Raw genomic sequence first — 20,892 nt, 5'->3', positions numbered from 1 at the left:
AAGTCAGGCAGATGGAGAAAGTGGCGTGTCGCCGTGTACAGCACCACTCTCGTAGCTACGCACCTCGGGTGGGAGCTCTTGGCTTCAGTGCTACCCAGGATGTTTGTATGTGAAAACCTGTCAAAATAAATAATATTTTTTGGAAGTCACAAGCGCCTTGCGTCACATATCGTCTCGACCATTTGAATAGACATTCTCCCTCTTTCCCCCCCCCGCCCCAGCTGTCTCCGTGTGGCACAAACTAAACTAATAAAACGAATCTATTTTTATTTTACCAGGTAAGGCCCACTGAGCTTTTTTTAAGAAGCGACCTGGCGACAAATGAAAGCCCAATGAAGTGGCTTGTCACGTGGGGATTTATAGCAGCCAAATACTCTTAAACGCATGTTTCTAAATGTGGAGGGAAAAACCGAAGGACCCAGAGAAAAATCCACTCGGTCACGGGGAGAACATGCAAACTCCAAATAGCCGTCGGGATTGAACCCGCGACCTCCTGTATACCAGGCGAGGCAGTTAACATCTCGCCACCGCGATGCCCCAAGGTGAATAGGCACGAGCCTTCGAGTAGGTATTATTAGTCTGCCAGCAGGGGGTGATGATTCCAGATTTCAGTTTCTATTGATTTCAGTTTCTATTGAAACTGAAATCTGGAATCATCACCCCCTGCTGGCAGACTAATAATACCTACTCGAAGGCTCGTGCCTATTCACCTTGGGGCATCGCGGTGGCGAGATGTTAACTGCCTCGCCTGGTATACAGGAGGTCGCGGGTTCAATCCCGACGGCTGTTTATTTGGAGTTTGCATGTTCTCTGATCGGAGGGGTTCGACTACATTGGGATATTTTGCTCGTGCAAGTGTGTTCATAAAATACAAGTTTGGTTATTGAGAGTTATGAATGTCATGCATTTCATGTTTATTTTAATGGAATATATAATATATGAAGACAACAGCATTTGTATATGCTACAGTATGTTTCACAAGTTCTTCAATGACGCTGCCTTGAGAAGGAAATATATGACGGGCGATGTTTTGTGCAATGGCCCTTCAACATGGCACATGTGTAATGCGAGCAGAAACGGGGTTTGCTGCTGGGCTCTGGCCCAATCATACGGCCCGGGGTATTGGGGGCGGAGCCCGGTATAGGGGGCGTGTGGGAGGGGCCGCCGTTCACCTCGGGTCCAATCGGAAGCGAGGTGAATGGGGGTGGAGCCAGCAGGGCGCTATGGGAAGGCCGGATTTGACGGTCCGGAAGGGGAGGAGACAGGATCACGTGGTAAAGGGGATACAGGTGGGAGTCCGGAAGGGCTCCAGGTCAGTTGTTGGAGTGAGGAAGCTGAACCACGTTGGGTGGCCGGAGGGGATCCTCGCCATCGGCCACGTGGCTGGAGGAGCTTCGGCACACCGTCGGCCAGCGGTGTGCGGAGTGGGGGAGCGGAAGGACTGACGAGGGAGCGCGTGCGGGGCGCGCGTGAGGAGACGCTGGGGCGCGCGTGAGGAGACGCTGGTCCGCTGTCAGGACCAGCGGGATGCGAGCAAGAAGCTGAATAAAAGAGCAACGGAGACCAGCAGTGTGTGACGAAGTCTTTTATTACACATGCATAGAGGTCGTAGAACCCGTGGCACCGTCACTTCAACGGTGGGGACCGTGGCCCCATTGACACGTCGGTGCGTGGCTCTGCCTTCACCTGTGGTGAGAATGAGACCAGAAAAAATTAACCCGTAAAAACAAAGTTTTTCACTATAAATCCTTTATATGCGTGGCGGCTAGAGTTCTCTCGTCCTCTGGCTTGAGATGGCTGCCACCTATGGGTCAGATGATTGTCTGCCAGTATTAAGCAATTGGTAATTAAATATTTAATTTGTTTTCCCTAAACAGTGTAAAATTGTGGGAAAAAAATTTCACGAACATTAATTGTCTCGCACAACGAGTCTGTGTGCAAAATGTCAGCTCGATTGGATCACGGGAAGTGGGTTAAAAAAACGACCGAAAGATTTGCACGGTCGTAAACAAGCAAGCACGCAAGCACGCAAGCAAGCAAGCGAACTTAATATAAAGGATTTAAAAAGGAAAGGAGACCCACTCCATATGAAGGCACAAGCGTCAATCTGTCACGCTCTGGATCTCGCCAACGGGACGTCGGATGGAAAACAAATGTGGAAGCGAAAAGTTTCTCCTCTGGCGAGGACATTCCCACGAAATTGTTGCCTTTCCCAGTTAATGGAATTTAGTGCCCCAAAGAATGAAAAACATCGCCCTGATCCCAACCAGTGGTAGCCGAAATCTTCCGGAAAGGCTCGGCATTTATTGGTACAACCGTTTTTCTATCCCCTGCTTTTGTAATAGATATAACCGGTGTAGTTTATGTTGACGGTGTGTCCGTGCGTCACATCGCGATGTAATGGGACCCGCACATTGCCTCAATAAATAAATAAACATGTGCCTTCGCTATTGTGACGTCACCACGCGGGTCCGAATGACGGTTGGACGACGTCGCCGCACTCGCAGAGCGGGCAAGGGCTCGGTGACATTACGGTACCGGCTAAACCCGTGCCCCCTCGCTGCTTTAGCCATTGCGGTTGTTTGCGCCAAGCGTATCGAGGTCGCCAATTGCGAGATTTCTGTGGCTCGAAGACTCGTGGGTTCACTGCAAAATTCCTGTGCCCATCGCAACTGTGCTGCCCGTGATGATGCTTCTGCTGCTGCTGCCGCGGAAGAACACGTGGCGCCCTCTCGTCTCTCTCCAACTTGTCTTTCAAGTTGGGCCATCGCGGTTTTCAGTTCACTTGGTGTTTCCAGCCTCCGCGAAGGTTGCAGTGAAGTTCAGCCGCACGATTTGTATTCCTGTAGTGCGCACTACAATACACAGATATGTGCACAGTACGAGACCGTATCTTTATTGAGCGTTCAACAAACACGACTAACCCTCGCCCTATACGGTGCAATATATCGTAACACGCATTTGTTAACGTACAAAAATTGGATTTGTCAATCAAATTAGAACTGTAATGCTGAAAATGATACTCCATGAAACTAGGGGTTTTATGGAGCATCTGGGGCAACTGAAATGCTACCTCCTGGGGAGGGCTTCTCAACGCTTCATGCCTCGTCCCCACTGATGCCCTCTTCTCCCCACTCCCCATGTGTCCAGATGCTACTGACTATTGTATGTCGGGTGTGCAGGCATATAGAGTCAGTAGATACTGACTTGTGTGTAAGTATACAACACATTCCTGCGGAGGGAGCTGGTAGGAACGTTGGGTTGCTTGGTCAATGGCCAGGGTCAACGGCGGCGTGGTGTATTCCGCAAATATGCCCGACTGTGAGGGCGGGCACAAGCCGGCGTGAGTAGGTTAAACGTTGAGTTTTATAAGGGCACCACGGGGTGACCAGCCCCTCCCCTCTCCACCCAGCCCCACCCCTCCCACCCCCCACCCAGCCCCACCCTCCCCACCCAGCCCCTACCCACCCAGCCCCACCATCCCCAATCAGCCCCTCCCCACCCTCCCCACCCAGCCCCTCCCTGCACAACGGACGGACACAATAATCCCCTGTGGGCTGGTGGAACCAGTGGGTTCCTACCAGTATAAAGTCAGTAGATACTACTGACTATTGTATGTAGGGTGTGTAGGCATATAGAATCAGTAGATACTGACTTGTGTGTAAGTATATATAAAGTCAGTAGATACGACTGACTTGTATTTAGGGTAAGCATATATAAAGTCAGTAGATACTACTGACTATTGTATGTAGGATGTGTAGGTATATATGCCTCCAAAATGTATTTTTTTTGGGGGGGGGGGGTCGACAATTGTTGTAAACCTGTTGGATAAACTTTTTACATTTAGTGGGGGGGGGGGGGGGGGCATCCACTTTCTATAACTTGTAGATTCAGGCATTCTGAAAAGCTCTCATTATTTAGTTGACGGACACACGGAACGCCGGGCTTTCATAATAGATTTGCAAGTCCCTTTCATGATTACATGTCTTTTTCTCTTAAGGACCATTGCCTGAAACGTCAACAAGGCCACACAGACACTGCTCTTGATGAGCATGTTGAGTTTGTTTTTCCTAATTGTGCTTTCTCACCGCTGTCAACGCATACCTGTCAATTCATACGGTTTTGGGGCCGTCCATAAATGACGTCACGCACCTAGGGAGAGGTCAGACATTTGTGACGATGTGTGACGAGGGGGGGGGGGGTGCGGGGTTTGAGAAATGTGACGTCATATCAAAATGCGCAACTTTAAATAAATATAGACAACACGTTCTACTTAATTTAATAGACTTTTTAATAAATGTGTTCTCCTACAACATCAGAGTGCAGCGCCACATTAAATGCGCACTACAATGACAATAGTTTAAAGCGATTTGAAGCACGTTTTTATTTTTGGGGGGGGGGGCAGAGCTTTGTGACGTCATATTTGAGGGGGGGGGTCTGACTTTTTGTGACGCCACGTGACGAGGGGGGGGGGGGGTCAAAAATCATCCAAAATCGTGTGACGTCATTTATGGATGGCCCCTTAGCCGTATTCATGTACAGGGAAATGTAGTTTTCAGGTCCATACGGCATATACAGACGTTTCAATAGGGCACACAAACTTGTTTTTGAATCCTTTATATTAAGTTCACTTGCTTGCTTACGACCGTGCAAATCTTTCGGTCGTTTTTTAACCCACTTCCCGTGATCCAATCGAGCTGACATTTTGCACACAGACTCGTTGTGCGTGACAATTTATTTTCGTGAAATTTTTTCCCCAAAATGTTACACTTTTTAGGAAATTTTTTTTATATTTAATTACCAATTGCTTAATGGTGGCAGGCAATCATCTGACCCATAGGTGGCAGCCATCTCAAGCCAGAGGACGAGAGGACTCTAGCCGCCACGCATATAAAGGATTTATAGTGAAAAACTTTGTTTTTACGGGTTAATTTTTGTCTATATGTTTGTGTTTCTCCCCTGCGATAGGACTTTGTAGGATGAACGTTGAGGTTTGTCAGGGCACAGGGTGACCCAATCAGCTCTGAATTGGTCTGTAATAAGCTCGGCTCTGGTAAAGGGTTGACAGATGTGGCAACACATTGGCCAATAACACTGCGCGACCTTAAAGAAAAGAAAAATATATTAATGGGCGACGTTTCGGGTGAACGACCCTTCCACATGGCATATAAATAGACGCCATAGAGATTAGAAATCGTTGCCCGCTATGGAAATCCTCTGGGCCTGTGGCTTTGCGCACGGCACTGTGGCAGCCCCGCCCCCTCGCCCCACCCCCCCTCCCCGCCGTGCCGTGTGCAAAGCCGCGCGCCGTGTGCAAATCACGTGTTCGTCCATTGACTCAGACACTGCGCGGCTCCGTGTGGCTCAGGTGGGTCCCGCGTAGGGGTCCAAAACGGGGGTTCTTTAAGGGGGTCTCACCTCCAGGTGGTGGTGGGGGGCTCTGAAGGGGGCAGCAGGTCTTGGTGGGAGTAGATGGACCCCCCCTCGGACTTGGGGTGGGGGCGTTCCACACCACCGCTGTGTTACCCTCTTACCACGCCGTGCTTACCCTCGCTGAGGCCTGCAGGCCCGGATCCCTTGACAGCACGTGGGGGTATCCTAGGCCTCGGGCTTTCTGATATGGCATTGGGTCGCCTCGTCTGTGGGTTCCCCTTGTCGGGGGCTCGGGTGTGTGGCGTTTCTAGGTTCCTGGGCGTTAGGGGGGAGGTGTGTGGGTGGGTGGGTCTCGTGGTTCCTTACGCTAGGGGTCCGGGGTGTCCCTGTGCAGCTATGCAGAGGCGGCTGTCTCCGCCGCGTAAGTGGCCCTGCAGTGTCTGGGCCTCCTGCCGGGGGTGGGGGTTCGAGCTACAGGGGTTCGAGCTATAGGGGTTCGAGATACAGGGGTTCGAGATACGGGGGTTCGAGATACGGGGGTTCGAGCTACAGGGGTTCGAGATTCAGTGGTTCGAGATACAGGGGTTCGAGCTACAGGGTTCGAGCTGCAGGGGTTCGAGCTACAGGGGTTCGCGGAGGGGGTGGGGAGGAACCGGGTTGGAGGTGTCCCAGTGTTGCAGCTGCTGCTACTACAGCTGACTTAATCGTGGGGATTTTGCCGTTGCTTTCTATGCACTTAACCCAGGACCGCTTTCGATGTTAACGCGCCGTCTTTAGTCGTGGGAGGGGGGGTCCCCTTTCTCCACCCCTCCCCTTGAGAGGGGGGGGGGGTCCCCTTTCTCCATCCCTCCCCTTTCTCCACCCCTCCCCTTTCTCCACCCCTCCCCTTGAGAGGGGGGGTCCCCTTTCTCCACCCCTCCCCTTTCTCCACCCCTCCCCTTGAGAGGGGGGGGGGTCCCCTTTCTCCACCCCTCCCCTTTCTCCATCCCTCCCCCTCCCCTTTCTCCACCCCTCCCCTTGAGAGGGGGGGGGGTCCCCTTTCTCCACCCCTCCCCTTGAGAGAGGGGGGGTCCCCTTTCTCCACCCCTCCCCTTTCTCCACCCCTCCCCTTGAGAGGGGGGGGGGTCCCCTTTCTCCATCCCTCCTCTTTCTCCACCCCTCCCCTTGAGAGGGGGGGGGGGTCCCCTTTCTCCACCCCTCCCCTTTCTCCACCCCTTGAGAGGGGGGGGTCCCCTTTCTCCACCCCTCTTTCTCCACCCCTCCCCTTGAGAGGGGGGGGTCCCCTTTCTCCACCCCTCCCCTTGAGAGGGGGGGGTCCCCTTTCTCCACCCCTCCCCTTTCTCCACCCCTCCCCTTGAGAGGGGGGGGGTCCCCTTTCTCCACCCCTCCCCTTTCTCCACCCCTCCCCTTGAGAGGGGGGGGGTCCCCTTTCTCCACCCCTCCCCTTGAGAGGGGGGGGGTCCCCTTTCTCCACCCCTCCCCTTGGGGGGGGTCCCCTTTCTCCACCCCTCCCCTTGCGAGGGGGGGTCCCCTTTCTCCACCCCTCCCCTTGAGAGGGGGGGTCCCCTTTCTCCACCCCTCCCCTGGGGGGGGGGTCCCCTTTCTCCACCCCTCCCCTTGAGAGGGGGGGGTCCCCTTTCTCCACCCCTCCCCTTGAGAGGGGGGGGGGGTCCCCTTTCTCCACCCCTCCCCTTGGGGGGGGGTCTCCTTTCTCCACCCCTCCCCTTGAGAGGGGGGGGGTCCCCTTTCTCCACCCCTCCCCTTGAGAGGGGGGGGTCCCCTTTCTCCACCCCTCCCCTTGAGAGGGGGGGGGTCCCTTTCTCCACCCCTCCCCTTGAGAGAGGGGGGGGTCCCCTTTCTCCACCCCTCCCCTTGGGGGGGGGGTCCCCTTTCTCCACCCCTCCCCTTGCGAGCCTTCACAGGGCGTGGATTGCTGCCCCGGGCTAAAAATAGACCAGCGGCGTGGAGAGACAGGGGGGGAGTGGGGCCAAGGGGGAATGACTGACTTGTGTGTGTGTATCTGTTGAACTTCTTTCGCACCGCACGTAGACATCCGTGCTAATCGGAGGTGCGAATGTGGTGGGTGGTGACCGAATCCCGGCGAGGAAGCGAGAGGGGGGGATACTTTTTGAGTCCATGGACCCTGGTGGTTCGCCTGGTCCCATAGTCCCCACTGCGTTATGGGTCTTGGGCATCTAGGGATGGGCGTCTATGAAGTGGTCGCTTAGGGGGGGGGGGTCCAGGTGGCCTTGTTCTTTGTAAGGGGGTCTCGGGATGCTGTAGTGTGGTTCCCTGTGTAGGTGCCGAGGGATTCCGAGCTACCTGCTAATGGGTTCTGTATATCGGGTCACTGGGGTTCTCGGTAACTGTGGATGCCCTACTGGGTCCCCGTGCAAGGACTGAGGGATCCGTGTATGGGTGTCGCGTGGGTCCCCTGTGTATGGGGGTTCAAAAGGGTTCCCTGTGTAGGGGTCTTTGGGCCCCTGTTGGGAAGCGTTCACGTGTAAGAGGCATCGTCTGTGTAGGGGGGCCGGTGTTCGGGACTGGGGGGGGGGGTTATGGGTTAATGTGAACGGGTCTTGGAGTAACTTTGGGTCCCTGTATTCAAGGGGGTCTATGGGTCCCCATGTAGGGGTCTTGGAGAAACTTTGGGTCCCTGAATTCAAGGGGATCTATGGGTCCCCGTGTAGGGGTCTTGGAGTAACTTTGGGCCCCTGTATTCAAGGGGGTCTATGGGTCCCCGTGTAGGGGTCTTGGAGTAACTTTGGGTCCCTGTATTCAAGGGGGTCTATGGGTCCCCGTGTAGGGGTCTTGGAGTAACTTTGGGTCCCTGAATTCGAGGGGGTCTATGGGTCCCCGTGTAGGGGTCTTGGAGTAACTTTGGGTCCCTGTATTCAAGGGGGTCTATGGGTCCCCATGTAGGGGTCTTGGAGTAACTTTGGGTCCCTGAATTCGAGGGGGTCTATGGGTCCCCGTGTAGGGGTCTTGGAGTAACTTTGGGTCCCTGTATTCAAGGGGGTCTATGGGTCCCCATGTAGGGGTCTTGGAGAAACTTTGGGTCCCTGAATTCAAGGGGATCTATGGGTCCCCGTGTAGGGGTCTTGGAGTAACTTTGGGTCCCTGTATTCAAGGGGGTCTATGGGTCCCCATGTAGGGGTCTTGGAGTAACTTTGGGTCCCTGAATTCGAGGGGGTCTATGGGTCCCCGTGTAGGGGTCTTGGAGTAACTTTGGGTCCCTGTATTCAAGGGGGTCTATGGGTCCCCGTGTAGGGGTCTTGGAGTAACTTTGGGTCCCTGAATTCGAGGGGGTCTATGGGTCCCCCTGTAGGGGTCTTGGAGTAACTTTGGGCCCCTGAATTTGAGGGGGTCTATGGGTCCCCGTGTAGGGGTCTTGGAGTAACTTTGGGTCCCTGTATTCAAGGGGGTCTATGGGTCCCCGTGTAGGGGTCTTGGAGTAACTTTGGGTCCCTGAATTCGAGGGGGTCTATGGGTCCCCGTGTAGGGGTCTTGGAGTAACTTTGGGCCCCTGAATTTGAGGGGGTCTATGGGTCCCCGTGTAGGGGTCTTGGAGTAACTTTGGGCCCCTGTATTCAAGGGGGTCTATGGGTCCCCGTGTCGGGGTCTTGGAGTAACTTTGGGTCCCTGAATTCGAGAGGGGTCTCTAGGGTGTCCGGTTGTGGCGCAGTCGGAAAAGGCGTGAAATCTCGCGAGACTTGGAAGGCCGCGGCGGCCGCTCTTTTGATGAAGCCGCGAGCCCTCGGCCAAGATCTCGCGAGATTTCCGTGAGGGGGGCGCGGGGGGGGGGGCACGCTCGGAACCACGTGACCGAACCCAATACTGTACCGTCAGTACAGTACAGCAACGCAGCCTTGATTAACGCAGGTAAACATCGCCACGGCTCCCTGCCATGTAATGATCTTACTCGGCGTCCTCTTCGATTCGTCGTGTGTTTCCCACAGTCGCCCATTCCCTCCTCTTCGTTGGAACGATTTGGCTCGGCGCCGTGCCATCTAATAATCGCGTTCCCCTCATTCCCATCGTTATTGTCGATTCGTCTCATCGATCTCATCACTCCTCACCCTCACCACACTCATTTGCATCAACATAACGCGATTATAACCTCGTCTCATCGATATAATCACTCCTCACCCTCATCACACTGATTTGCATCAACACAACGCGATCATAACCTCGTCTTATCGATCTAATCACTCCTCACCATCATCTCACTCATTTGCATCAACACAACGCGATCATAACATCGCCTCGTCGATCTAATCACTCCTCACTCATCACACTCATTTGCATCAACACAACGCGATCATAACATCGCCTCATCGATATAATCACTCCTCACCCTCACCACACTCATTTGCATCAACATAACGCGATCATAACCTCGTCTTATCGATCTAATCACTCCTCACCCTCATCACACTCATTTGCATCGACACAACGCGATCATAACCCTCTGTCACAATCGCCGTCATTCACCTCATCACTCGCCCATGCCATCGTTATTGTCGATTCGTCTCGCCTCCGTAACTTCATCTCATCACTCCTCACCCTCATCACACTCATTACATCAAAATATAACAATAGGTTTTACCCGTTCTGGCAGCAAAACAGGTGTTTAGATATCAAAACGCCAAACCGAATCCTTTTTCAAGGAATCCTGTCTGCATTAACCACACGTACTTGTGGTGAACATGCAAATATTAAACATGCTCTGATAATATTTCATTACATCAACATCGCGCGATCATAACCCCCCTGTCACACTCACCGTCATTCACCTCATCACTCACCCATCCCATCGTTATCGTCTATTCGTCTCGTCTCCATCACTTCATCACATCTGACCCCTCATCACACTCATCACATCAACATAACGCGATCATGACCCGCGTCACAATCACCGTCATTCACCGCATCACTCGCATCATCACCTAACCACCTTCACCCCATTGCCATACCCCAGAGGTCTCAAACAGGTTTTGATTCCTTACCCATACCCGGCCGCACCAGGGTCGCAAACGGGTACCCGTACCCGGCCGTACACGTACCCTACCCGTACCCGGCCGGGTAGGGTACGGGTATCGGGTACCTGATTGCGACCTCTGGGATGAAGCCATGTTGCAGGCGTGGGTGGGTTGATTCTAGGAACTTGAATTGTGAGAAGAGACAAGACGTTGGGAAATGAGTGACAACCAGTTACTGACCAGTGACTCACGGTCTACCCGTACCCGGCCGCACCAGGGTCGCAAACGGGTACCCGTACCCGGCTGGGTACGGGTAGCCGGGTATCGGGTAGGGTACGGGTATCGGGTACCCGGTTGCGACCTCTGCTATACCCTCTACTGGCCCATTGATCGTAATAATGATGCCCATGAACAACCTGAGGCTCAAGGCTCTTGCATGAGGGTCCAGCTCCATTGGGGTGTTTGAATCAGAATCCGTATTTATACCGGAGGGATCTGCTGAGCTATTAAGCTCTTTTTCACAGATCTCCAGTATTTCACAGATCTCCAGATTGGTCAATTAATGAACTGTAATACACACAGACACAGTACAGTAAAACCTTTGATTGCGAGCATAATTTGTTCCGGAAACGTGTTTGTAATCCAAAGCACTCGTATATCAAGCACTCGTATATCAGTTGTGATCACGTGACGCTCGGCAGACAAAGCGTATACGTACGTATTGCAAGACCTCGCTCGTTTATCAAATTAATATTTACTTAAACATTTTGCTCGTCTTGCAAAACACTCGCAGACCAAGTTACTCGCAATCCAAGGTTTTGCTGTTTATAAACATACATTACATAGATACACAATACATAGGCACCATACATAAATCCATTACGTAGACACGTACATCAACATACACATTGCGTACACACTACCTATACATAAACATCACATCGATACAAACAGTACATAGACACATCGTACGTAAATATACACATAAAATAGACGTACAGTACACAGACATCCATACACATATACTATAGACATACAGTATATAGGTATCTATAGTATACAATTATATTGAGTACATACTGTAGACATGCATTAGAGACAGTATATAAACCATGCGCATACAGACGATGCACTGTGCATTACCTAAATATAGTACACAGTACATGCAGACCATTTTATACGTACAGTTAGTACTAGTCAACCCTATCCGTATGCGCTACACATGAAGCTGCGTGTAAGCGTGGAGTGGTGTGGGCGTGATTGAGTGGTGTATCTGTGGCTGAGTGGAGTGTGCGTATTTGCCAGTTGTATTTGTGGGGTGGAGAGTGTGCGCGCGTGTTCGGTGTGTGTGTGAAGTGGTCTATTTTGCTGAGTGTACGAGTGGTTGTAGCCGACTTTTCTGTGTGGAAGTGGTGTGTGTAATGGCTGGTGGTATGGGCAGTGTTTAGCGAGTGTGCCTGGAGTGGTGTTTGTGTGGCTTCGTGAATGATTGGTGTAAGTGTGGCTGAACGAATGGGGCTGGTGTGTGTTGCATGTGTAATATACTTGACTCTTGGACGCCGGAGTTGGAGGCACACGTATTTATTCAGCACAGCACAATCGGGGGCATACAACACTGGAGGGGGTATCGGCCCCCTCACCCGTCTAGCTGGGGATACACTTGCTAGCTACGTCTAGCCTACCTCCTCGTCCTCCACTATCGGGCTAGGGGAGGCTATCTAGCCCGACACTGTTCGGCCCTGATAAGGGCGGCGATCCAGGGGAGTCCAGGGCCCTATCTAGACGGTCTTCGGTCTTCACTGGTTTAGCTTTAACATTATCTCCCCGAGCCCTCCGGCTCATCTCCTTATATACCAAAACCCCCCACTGAGGGGTGGGGCCAGGCTGCCCGGTGCGGACGTCGTTGAGAGCACCCCCCCGTGCACTCACGTAGCCCCGCCCACTGTGTTTGTTTCCCGTGTGATCCTATGTATAACAGGCCCTCCGTAACACCCCTACACATGTGTTAGTGCTACTTGTATATGCGTTATCTGGATGTCTGCATTGTACTGTGTGAGTGGGTGATGTATGTGTTGTTTGCATGCGTGGTGCTGGTGTGGCTGAATGTGTAGTGAAGTTGTGTGTAACTGGTGTAGTATCTGTACCGAGGTGTGCGCATGAAGTGTTTAAGAGTGGCGCACGTGTGCCTGGGTACACACGTGGAGTGTTGTGCGAGTGGCTGCATGTATCGGCTTAGAGTCGCAAGCGCACGTGCGGAATATTGCGAGTGTGACATTGCTACTATCGCTCCCCACACAGGGCAGGTGCGGGCGGAGGAGTGGTGAGGGGAGGAGGAGTGGAGAGGAGTGGTGAGGGGAGGAGGAGGAGGAGTGGTGAGGGGCGGTGAGGAGAGGAGCGGGAGTGAAGGGAGAGCGGCAGGCGAGGGGCATGAGCAGTAACGAGTGTTTCAAATGTGGCCGCACAGGCCACTGGGCCCGTGAGTGTCCCACAGCCGGGGGTACCGGGGGTACCGGGGTTGCCGGGGGACCCGGGGCACCCGGGCCGGGCCCCATTGGGGGGGGCCGTGGACGTGGGAGGAATCGTGGCGGGAGAGGAGGCTTCGCTGGCGGACGAGGTGAGAACTTGCGGGCGATGGTCTTGCTGTGTGCGAGCGAGTGTGTGTTATACTGAGGAGCGGTAGTGTAGCAGTCAGCGCGCTGCGCTATGAACCCGGCGACCCGAGTTCGATTCCCGCTCACGGCCAACACCAGTGGCGATTATCCGAACCGGTCCTGGGCCTCCCCTAGGTAGACTCAGCCTCAAATGAGTACCTTGTGCGGTGTGTAAACATCGCCACTAGGGAGACAAAGGCGGTCGGGCGTGGTGCTGGCCACCCACCCCCTCGTGTACCGTTGCGGCCTTCATAGGTGCTCGCTAACAGCACTTGCCCCTACAGTCTGTTAAGGCTATATGGGGGGTCTTTGTCTGTAATACTCTTTGGTTTTTTCGGTAAAGTCACGTAGGTAAAACAATAAATAAAATAACTAAATTAAATCACGACGTTTCGGAGGCAACACAAACTTCCTTCATCCGAAACGTCGTGATTTCATTTAGTTTTATTTTATTTATTGTTTTACCTACGTGTCGTTACCGACAAAACCAAAGAGTATGAATCCTTGCAGTCACGAAAGCTTCAAATCTAGAACGAGCGTGTTCTTCTGTCGTCCTCGGCCTAATAGCAGGTCCTTGGCTCGGACTGCTCCGTTCCAACCGTTATTGATCTGATATGAGGACGGATCATTGCCTGAAACGTCATTGATGTGAGTTTCCATTGTTTTATATTGTCAAGCAGCATCTTTTTCCGTCTCTTGGGCTTAATCCCAGCTTCCTTCCAGAACTTCCTGCATCAAGCTGTCATCTTCGGAGGATGTGTCCACTAACCACATCTCTTGACCGTTCCGAAGCATCATCACACCATCATCGGTTGTCGTCACACACAGCATCATGACCATCATCCTTCTAGAACTTCTCACATTCTTATTTGCGGAGAATGTACCCTAACCGCATAGTTTGACTTTTTTGGATTGTTCTAATCATACGTATTCCTGAACATAATGGAGAAATACTTTCTCAATAATATCTATCGTATTTATATTTATGTGTGTAATACAGGTAGGAACAACAGTTCCACACTGCCCACCAGGGATTATTTGTCTGTCGTGCATAGCCACGCTCTCGATTTGTATTTGATAGAGCGCTTCGGGCTGGCTCAGCACCACGTGACGCGCCGCCCCACGCAGCTTGCGCCGCGTTACACGGATTGCACGAATGCGCCGTCCAACTAAGTTCCTACCTGCCCACTCCGAAGGAACGTGTTAATTATACGCATGTAAATTAATTATATATGTGTGTGTGTGCTATTATACACCTGGTTACAGTTTTTCACCAGCCGCAAGTCCTAATCCGATTCCCGACATGGGCCATGGTTGATCCACTGCAGGATGAAGGCTTCCCCAGGCCGCCACTTCTGGCCGCCACCACCTCACACGATCCTGCGATGTCACAATCCACCCAGCAGCCATACAGTAAAACCTTGGATTGCGAGCAACTTGGTCTACGAGTACACTATGGGGACCTCATTTGCCAGTAAAAAATATGATAATTGGTTCTTTACCCTTCTATCTGGCAACAAAACTGACACCTTTTTGCAAGGAGTCATGTTTGCATAGACCGCAATACCTGCAGTCATAAATACAAACAAAAGACATAACTCTGATAATGTGCACTGTCCTTGAAGTTGATTGGTCCACACCCGAGACAGCTTTCCTTCGAGCCTAGTCTCATATGGGTTGGACCAGATGACGCCAAAAGGCGCACAACTCAAGGACAATGCACCATCAGAGTATGAGAGCTCGGGGCAAGCATCTACACTATGGGGACCCCATAGTTGTGCGCCTTTCGGCGTCATCTGGTCCAACCCATATGAGACTAGGCTCGAAGGAAAGCTGTCTCGGGTGTGGACCGATCAACTTCAAGGACAGTGCACATTATCAGAGTTATGTCTTTTGTTTGTATTTATGACTGCAGGTATTGCGGTCTATGCAAACATGACTCCTTGCAAAAAGGTGTCAGTTTTGTTGCCAGATAGAAGGGTAAAGAACCAATTATCTTGGTCTACGAGTGTTTTGCAAGACGAGCAAATTTTTTAAATAAATATTAATTTGATAAACGAGCGAGGTCTTGCAATACGAGTAGTGCGTGCATACGCTTTGTCTGCCGAGCGTCACGTGATCACAACTGATCTCCGAGTGCTTTGATATACGAGTGCTTTGGATTACAAACACGTTTCCAGAACTAATTATGCTCGCAATCCAAGGTTTTACTGTATTCTTATGGGTGGCATAATCTCTGTTTTTTTTTTCTGTGTAGGGGGCCCAGTGTTCGGTACTGGTGTGGGGGGAGGGTCTCTTGGTCCCTGTGGAAATGCGTGCGGTGTTTGGGTTGGCGGTGTCTCTTGACTGACTTCGTTCACCTGTGCTCGCAGATAACTGCTACCGCTGTGGAGAGTCGGGCCACCTGGCGAAGGACTGCGAGCTGCAGGAAGATGGTACAATCATGCACACGCATGCATACAACTGCACGCAACAGCAGCAGCTACAGCCGCCGTTAGCCACTACGGAGCTTGTGTCACACTAAGTGCCCTGTGAGGCCATGTGAAATGTCGTAGGAGGTCATGTGACAGGCCGAGGTGCTGCTCGAGGTTAACTGAGATAACCGGCAAATGCACTGTGCCACCTTGCTGCGTCTTAGCCACCCGGCGCTCCACTCGTGAACGTCACTTCTGTCTTTTGTTTTTGGAGGGTGGCGAATGCCTCCACCTGCCCAGTAAAATCTTTCACGAGCCTCCTCCACATTGGCCAGTCTTGATTGAACACACGAGGTAATGATCCCCAGTATTACCTTGGAGTGGCAGACTGTACGTACTTTTAAATCTAGATTTAAAACTCATTTGTGTTTAGTTTGTCCTTTCCCCACACCTCCGATGAACACGGTTGGCTAAGTACGGTGTGAAAGAAGTTCAGCATGCATACGAGCCAAATCGATATGGGCAATGTTACTCTATGGGCAAACTTAGTTTATGGGCAATATTAGTCTTTGGGAAATGTAAGTAGTCTTTGAGTTGGTTAGTCTTTGAGCAATGTAAGTCGGTGGGAAATGGTAGCCTATGGGCAATGTTAGTAAATAGGCAAACCTAGTCTATGAGCAATGTTAGTGTATACACGTATGTATGTTGAACTTATTTCATTGTAAGAGGGGCGAGGGACACTGGCGGAGCCAATGGGGGGGGAGGTGGGGTGGCACATGCCCCCCCAATGATCTGATCAAAATCCCTAATTTCGATCGGATCATTGGGGTTTATCAGTAATAGATAAATCGGCGTTTTGCGACCCCCACTGCCACTGTGTAGCATATTATTACGTGCCAGGGACTCTTGAGATGATCGAACAATAGTCTGAGTCCATAATTAGCAATAAGTAACGGCAAAGCAGCAGTTATAATTGGTTCACGTAATTGTGCGCAGTTGCGTATACAGTCCACACGACTTCCCTGAAAGCAAACACCTTCAGGGAGGGCGATGCCGATCACACAACGCGGTTCGAATTCGAGCCTCGATCGATGGCTGCGCCATCGCCGCACACGCGTCGAATAAAAACCAAGGGACCAGTCCTTATTTACTAACAACTATCGCTTTTCATTGCTGGAGGGTTTGCCCTCCTACCTGACAATCCTGGCTCCGCCATTGGCTAGGGAGACTCGCATCTTCTGCGACGAGCAGCAGCAGCAAGCAGTCACCCTCATCTTTGTTCCCCACCCCCCTCCCGCCTCTCCCGCCTGCCACCCCTAACCCCCCCAGCTTGCTACAACTGCGGCAAGAGCGGCCACATCGCCAAGGACTGCAGCGCTCCGCGCAAGGAGCGCGAGCAGTGCTGCTACAACTGCGGCAAGCCGGGCCACCTGGCACGTGACTGCGAACACGCCGACGAGCACAAGTGCTACACCTGTGGTGGCTTCGGCCACATCCAGAAGGAGTGCACCAAGGTCAAGTGCTACCGGTAGGTTGGGGCGCGGGGTCGCGGGGTCGCGGCCCCAGACCGGGACGTGCGCCGGAGGAATACTTTCCCGAAACCGTCACCGCGGCTTTCGTCGTCGCTTGCGACCGCTTTGTTAGCATCCGAGTGAGTAGTTGTACGACGATGACCGTCGTTTTAAAGCTTTCGTGACTGCAGGGATTCAGACGCTGTCTCCCCGACAGACCTGGTCTTCACCTGAGGACGGCTGCTTGCGTTGTGGCCGAAACGTCGTGAGAATTATTTTATTATGTTTTATTTTTATTATTTTATTACTTCCCTTCTACGTGACTTTACCGAAAGAACCAAGAAGGAGAACTGTCGGTGTCTGGCCAGACAGCCCCTCTATAGTAGCGCCACCCCGCGACCCACGGGATCGGAACGGCCGATCGTAGCTGAGCAAATGTTTTGCGTGGTGACGGACTACCTCTGCTACAAATCGCTGAGCATCTCGAAGTTTGAGAAGTCGAGTCGGTCTCTACTGTGAGCACCGAGTTGCGCAGCTGCTCACAACCGGTTGTGGAGACATCCGTGCGATTCGATTGCGGGTAACCAACCAGTTATTTAGGTGCGGGACTCCACTTGTAGGGTTTTCTGCACCGCTGGAAGGTCACACACACCGCATCGTGTGTCCACATTTGCGCGTGTATTCATCGGTGCTTGTTCACGTACGCGTGTGTGGGGAGCGGCGGTGCACCGATTTTTTTGTTCCGCGTTGGGCCACGAACCAGGCGAGCAGAGTTCGATTCCAGCTCGCAGCCAACATCAACGTGACGGCCATTATCTGAACTGGTGCTGGACCTCCCCGAGATTCGTGGTTCTCATACTTTTTGTTGTTGTTGCTACTGTTCCCCTTCTATTGATTTGTTTCAACCGAGTACCCCCTTGCTTGACCCAACATGGTTCTAGGTTAACCATATGGATGTAAAATGTATCAGTTATTCTATATTGGCAGATTCATACGTGATTATTTACCAATCAATGACTTATGTGCGATATAATTTCACACATTTACAAATTGCTTCACGTACCCCCCCTGGGTCCACGTATCCCCCGGTTGAGAACCACTGCCCTTGGATTGACGGCCTTCAAATGAGTACCTTGTTTCAGCCGAGTACCCCCTTGCTTGACCCAACATATGGATGTAAAATCTATCATAGTTTTTTTATATTGGCAGATTCATATGTGATTATTTAAAAATCAATGACTATTATGTGCAATATAATTTCACACATAAATTGCTTCACGTACCCCCCTGGGTTCACGTATCCCCCGGTTGAGAACCACTGCCCTTGGATTGACGGCCTTAAAATGAGTACCTGGCACGGTGTGTAAACATCAGCAACTGGGGAGACAAAGGCGGCCGGGGTTCGTGCCGGCCACACACTCCCCCCCCCACTAGCTCGTGCGCCGTACCGGCCTTTATAGGTGCTTCTAGATTTGAAGCTTTCGTGACTGCAAGGATTCATATTCTTAGGTTTTTTTCGATAAAGTCACCTAGGTAAAAAAATAAAATTAATAAAAGTAAAATAAAAATAAAATAATTTTATTTTTATTTAACTTTTATTAAAATTTTAAATTAATAAAAGTAAAATAAATTAATTTTATTTATTTTACTTTTATTAATTTTAATTTTTAACCTACGTGACTTTACCGAAAAAACCTAAGAATATTCATAGGTGCTGCTCGCGTACAGAACTTCCCCCAACGACGACAGCCTGTTGAAGTGTACGGTGTGCGGGTTGCGATCTCTGTCTGTGTCAGGTGCGGCGAGACTGGCCACGTGGCCATCAACTGCAGCAAGGCGAGCGAGGTGAACTGCTACCGCTGTGGAGAGGCGGGACACCTGGCGCGGGACTGCTCCATCGAGGCCACGGCCTGAGAAGAGCAGCCGGGGCCGCCCCTCCCGTCCCGCCCGCCCCCGCCCCCACTCTCTCGCCCCCAACGAGGCGGGGGAAAGAGTTCGGGGGGGAGGGGGGCGCACGCAAGTGTCGCCGCCAGTGGATAAACCGCGCGGAGGAGGAGGAGGAGGAACGGGCTGCTGTTTTTGAGCTTTTCTTTCTTTTTCCCACCGAGTTTACCGGCCCTAACCCCCCCCCCTTTGTTTAGCTTGGTAGAGGTGTGTGCTATATTAAATTTACTTCAACGATGAAAAAACAATTACGAAAGCGTAAGACCCCCCTCCCCACCCCCACTCCCTTTTCCTCCTTTCTGGGGCTTTAATGGTTGTGTTTGATGTGTCTCTCGGGAGGTGGCGTGGGTGTCTATTCGAGGGATCAGCAGGGAGATGGGAGACGATGTGGTTAACCCCGTGTGACGCGCCCCTCCCTCGCTTCGGCTCCCTGCTCGTGGGCCCCCTCCCTCCCTCCCTCCCTCCCTCCGTCCCTCCCCACCACTTTGGTGCCGTCTCAACCAGAGAAGCGCCGTCAGCGGGCGGGCACCTCTCCGTCTTTTTCTCACACAGGTCTCCATTGGAGCAGCAGCAGCAGCAGCAGTAACGGGGAGCGCGGGTTGTGCTTGCAGGCCCGGCCACGCCGTAGAACCAAGCTAGGGCGTGGGTTCGGGCCAAGATGGGTCCTGACCAGGCGTGGGCTCTGAACAGATGTGGGTTCAGATCATGGAAGTTCTGGACAGATGTGGTTTCAGATCAGAAAGTTCTGAACGGATGGCAGTTCAAAATGGATCTGGGTTCAGGCCAACGAGGCTCTGACCAGGCATGGGTTCAGAATGGATTTGGGTTTAACGCCAAACTGGTTTTTGACCAGGCGTTGCGTACTGAAACAGATGTCGGTTCTGAACGAATGTCAGTTCTGAACGGATGTGGCTAAATAGGTTCAGGATACATAGGGTCCTGATGATGTGGAGTGGGATTCTGAACAGATGTGGTTTCAGATAGGGACGGGGCTTCCAGCCAAATAGGTTTTGACCTTGGAGTGTCCGCTATTCCTGATGTAGGTTCTAAACAGAACATGGGTTCACATGTTAAAATGATTTGCAGTGGATGCACATTCATACCAGACGTGGATCCTCAACCATATCGGTTTTTATCCAGAATTGTGACCATACCAGATGTGGGTTCTGAGCAGAAACTGTGGGATGGGTTAGGATCCCACAGAAGAGAGGGGTGGTGTGCGGTTTATGCGTACGATCTGGCTGGAGTGGGCGGTGCAGACTACAGCAGGAGTTTTCTCTGCGTCCACGCCACTGGTCACTTGGTTTTATCTTGACAATTCCCGTTGGGGCCACGGAACGCGATGCAGAGAGGTTTGGATATTGCCCACCCCTGCCACCCAACTTCCCCCGCCCACTACCCATGAGCCTCACGGTTTTTTCTGCATCTTGGGAGCGAGTTGAAAAATCGTTTTATCCACCGCCTAAAATTAAGAAAAATGAGTTTGAGCCTCCAGGCAAGTAACATACCTTTTTTTAGTGTTATGCTCCTTAACGAGCGCGATAAATATATTGCCGTACACCTCGTGGTTATAATCCCGCATGTGAAAGTCTCGGGGTTAGGCTCCCCCGCTCCTCGTGCTTTTGCACAGGACGCTGTACGTAAGCGACACTAGCGTGGTGGGAAAAAAATCACTTGGCGACGTGGATCGCGGGCCCGGCGAGCGATGACGATTCACGTTTGTGCCACGTGTTTCAGCGCGAGCCAAGGTGTGCTTTGCCTCTTTACGGTCGCGGCCGCAGCGAGCGATTGCTGTGTTTTGCCAGTTAAGGCTTTTGCGTTGCAATCGCGCCGGCGGTTGAGCACGCCACGTTTATCAAGATGACCGTGGGGGGATGGGGTAGTACAATTGAGACGATGGAGCGGCTCCGTGACCTCTGCACTGCCGATGACGGCGTTCAGCTCAACGGTGCAGCCAAAGGGGACAACCATCGACACGGGAAGGGAGGGATCGGCTGGGCAACCACCTCGCAGAGGG

At 52.1% G+C, this 20,892-nt stretch overlaps 1 protein-coding gene across 1 annotated transcript; it reads left to right on the top strand.

Moving 5' to 3' along the window:
- Window positions 1–5,290: 5,290 nt before the first annotated feature.
- On the top strand, window positions 5,291–18,994 carry CNBP (CCHC-type zinc finger nucleic acid binding protein). The gene is made up of 5 exons (XM_061574550.1): window positions 5,291–5,368; window positions 12,654–12,969; window positions 15,379–15,441; window positions 16,750–16,948; window positions 18,728–18,994. The coding sequence occupies exons 2-5, from the start codon at window positions 12,783–12,785 to the stop codon at window positions 18,843–18,845; spliced, it is 567 nt and encodes a 188-aa protein (XP_061430534.1). The 5' UTR covers window positions 5,291–5,368; window positions 12,654–12,782; the 3' UTR covers window positions 18,846–18,994.
- Window positions 18,995–20,892: the final 1,898 nt, after the last annotated feature.

This window comes from Lethenteron reissneri, chromosome 55 (assembly GCF_015708825.2).
Source record: "Lethenteron reissneri isolate LAM-NWPU_2019-01 chromosome 55, ASM1570882v1, whole genome shotgun sequence".
Classification (NCBI taxonomy): Eukaryota; Metazoa; Chordata; class Hyperoartia; order Petromyzontiformes; family Petromyzontidae; genus Lethenteron; species Lethenteron reissneri.
Note: the sequence above shows the minus strand (reverse complement) of the source record. Positions and strands in the feature narration are given on the sequence as shown.

What these genes read in the sequence shown, in the direction of transcription:
- CNBP (XM_061574550.1), top strand. Translation starts at nt 12,783, where the DNA reads ATGAGCAGTAACGAGTGTTTCAAATGTGGCCGCACAGGCCACTGGGCC. An exon ending in CTGCGAGCTGCAGGAAGATG is followed by an intron (nt 15,442 to 16,749) that starts GTACAATCATGC and finishes TAACCCCCCCAG; the next exon opens with CTTGCTACAACTGCGGCAAG. An exon ending in ACCAAGGTCAAGTGCTACCG is followed by an intron (nt 16,949 to 18,727) that starts GTAGGTTGGGGC and finishes TGTCTGTGTCAG; the next exon opens with GTGCGGCGAGACTGGCCACG.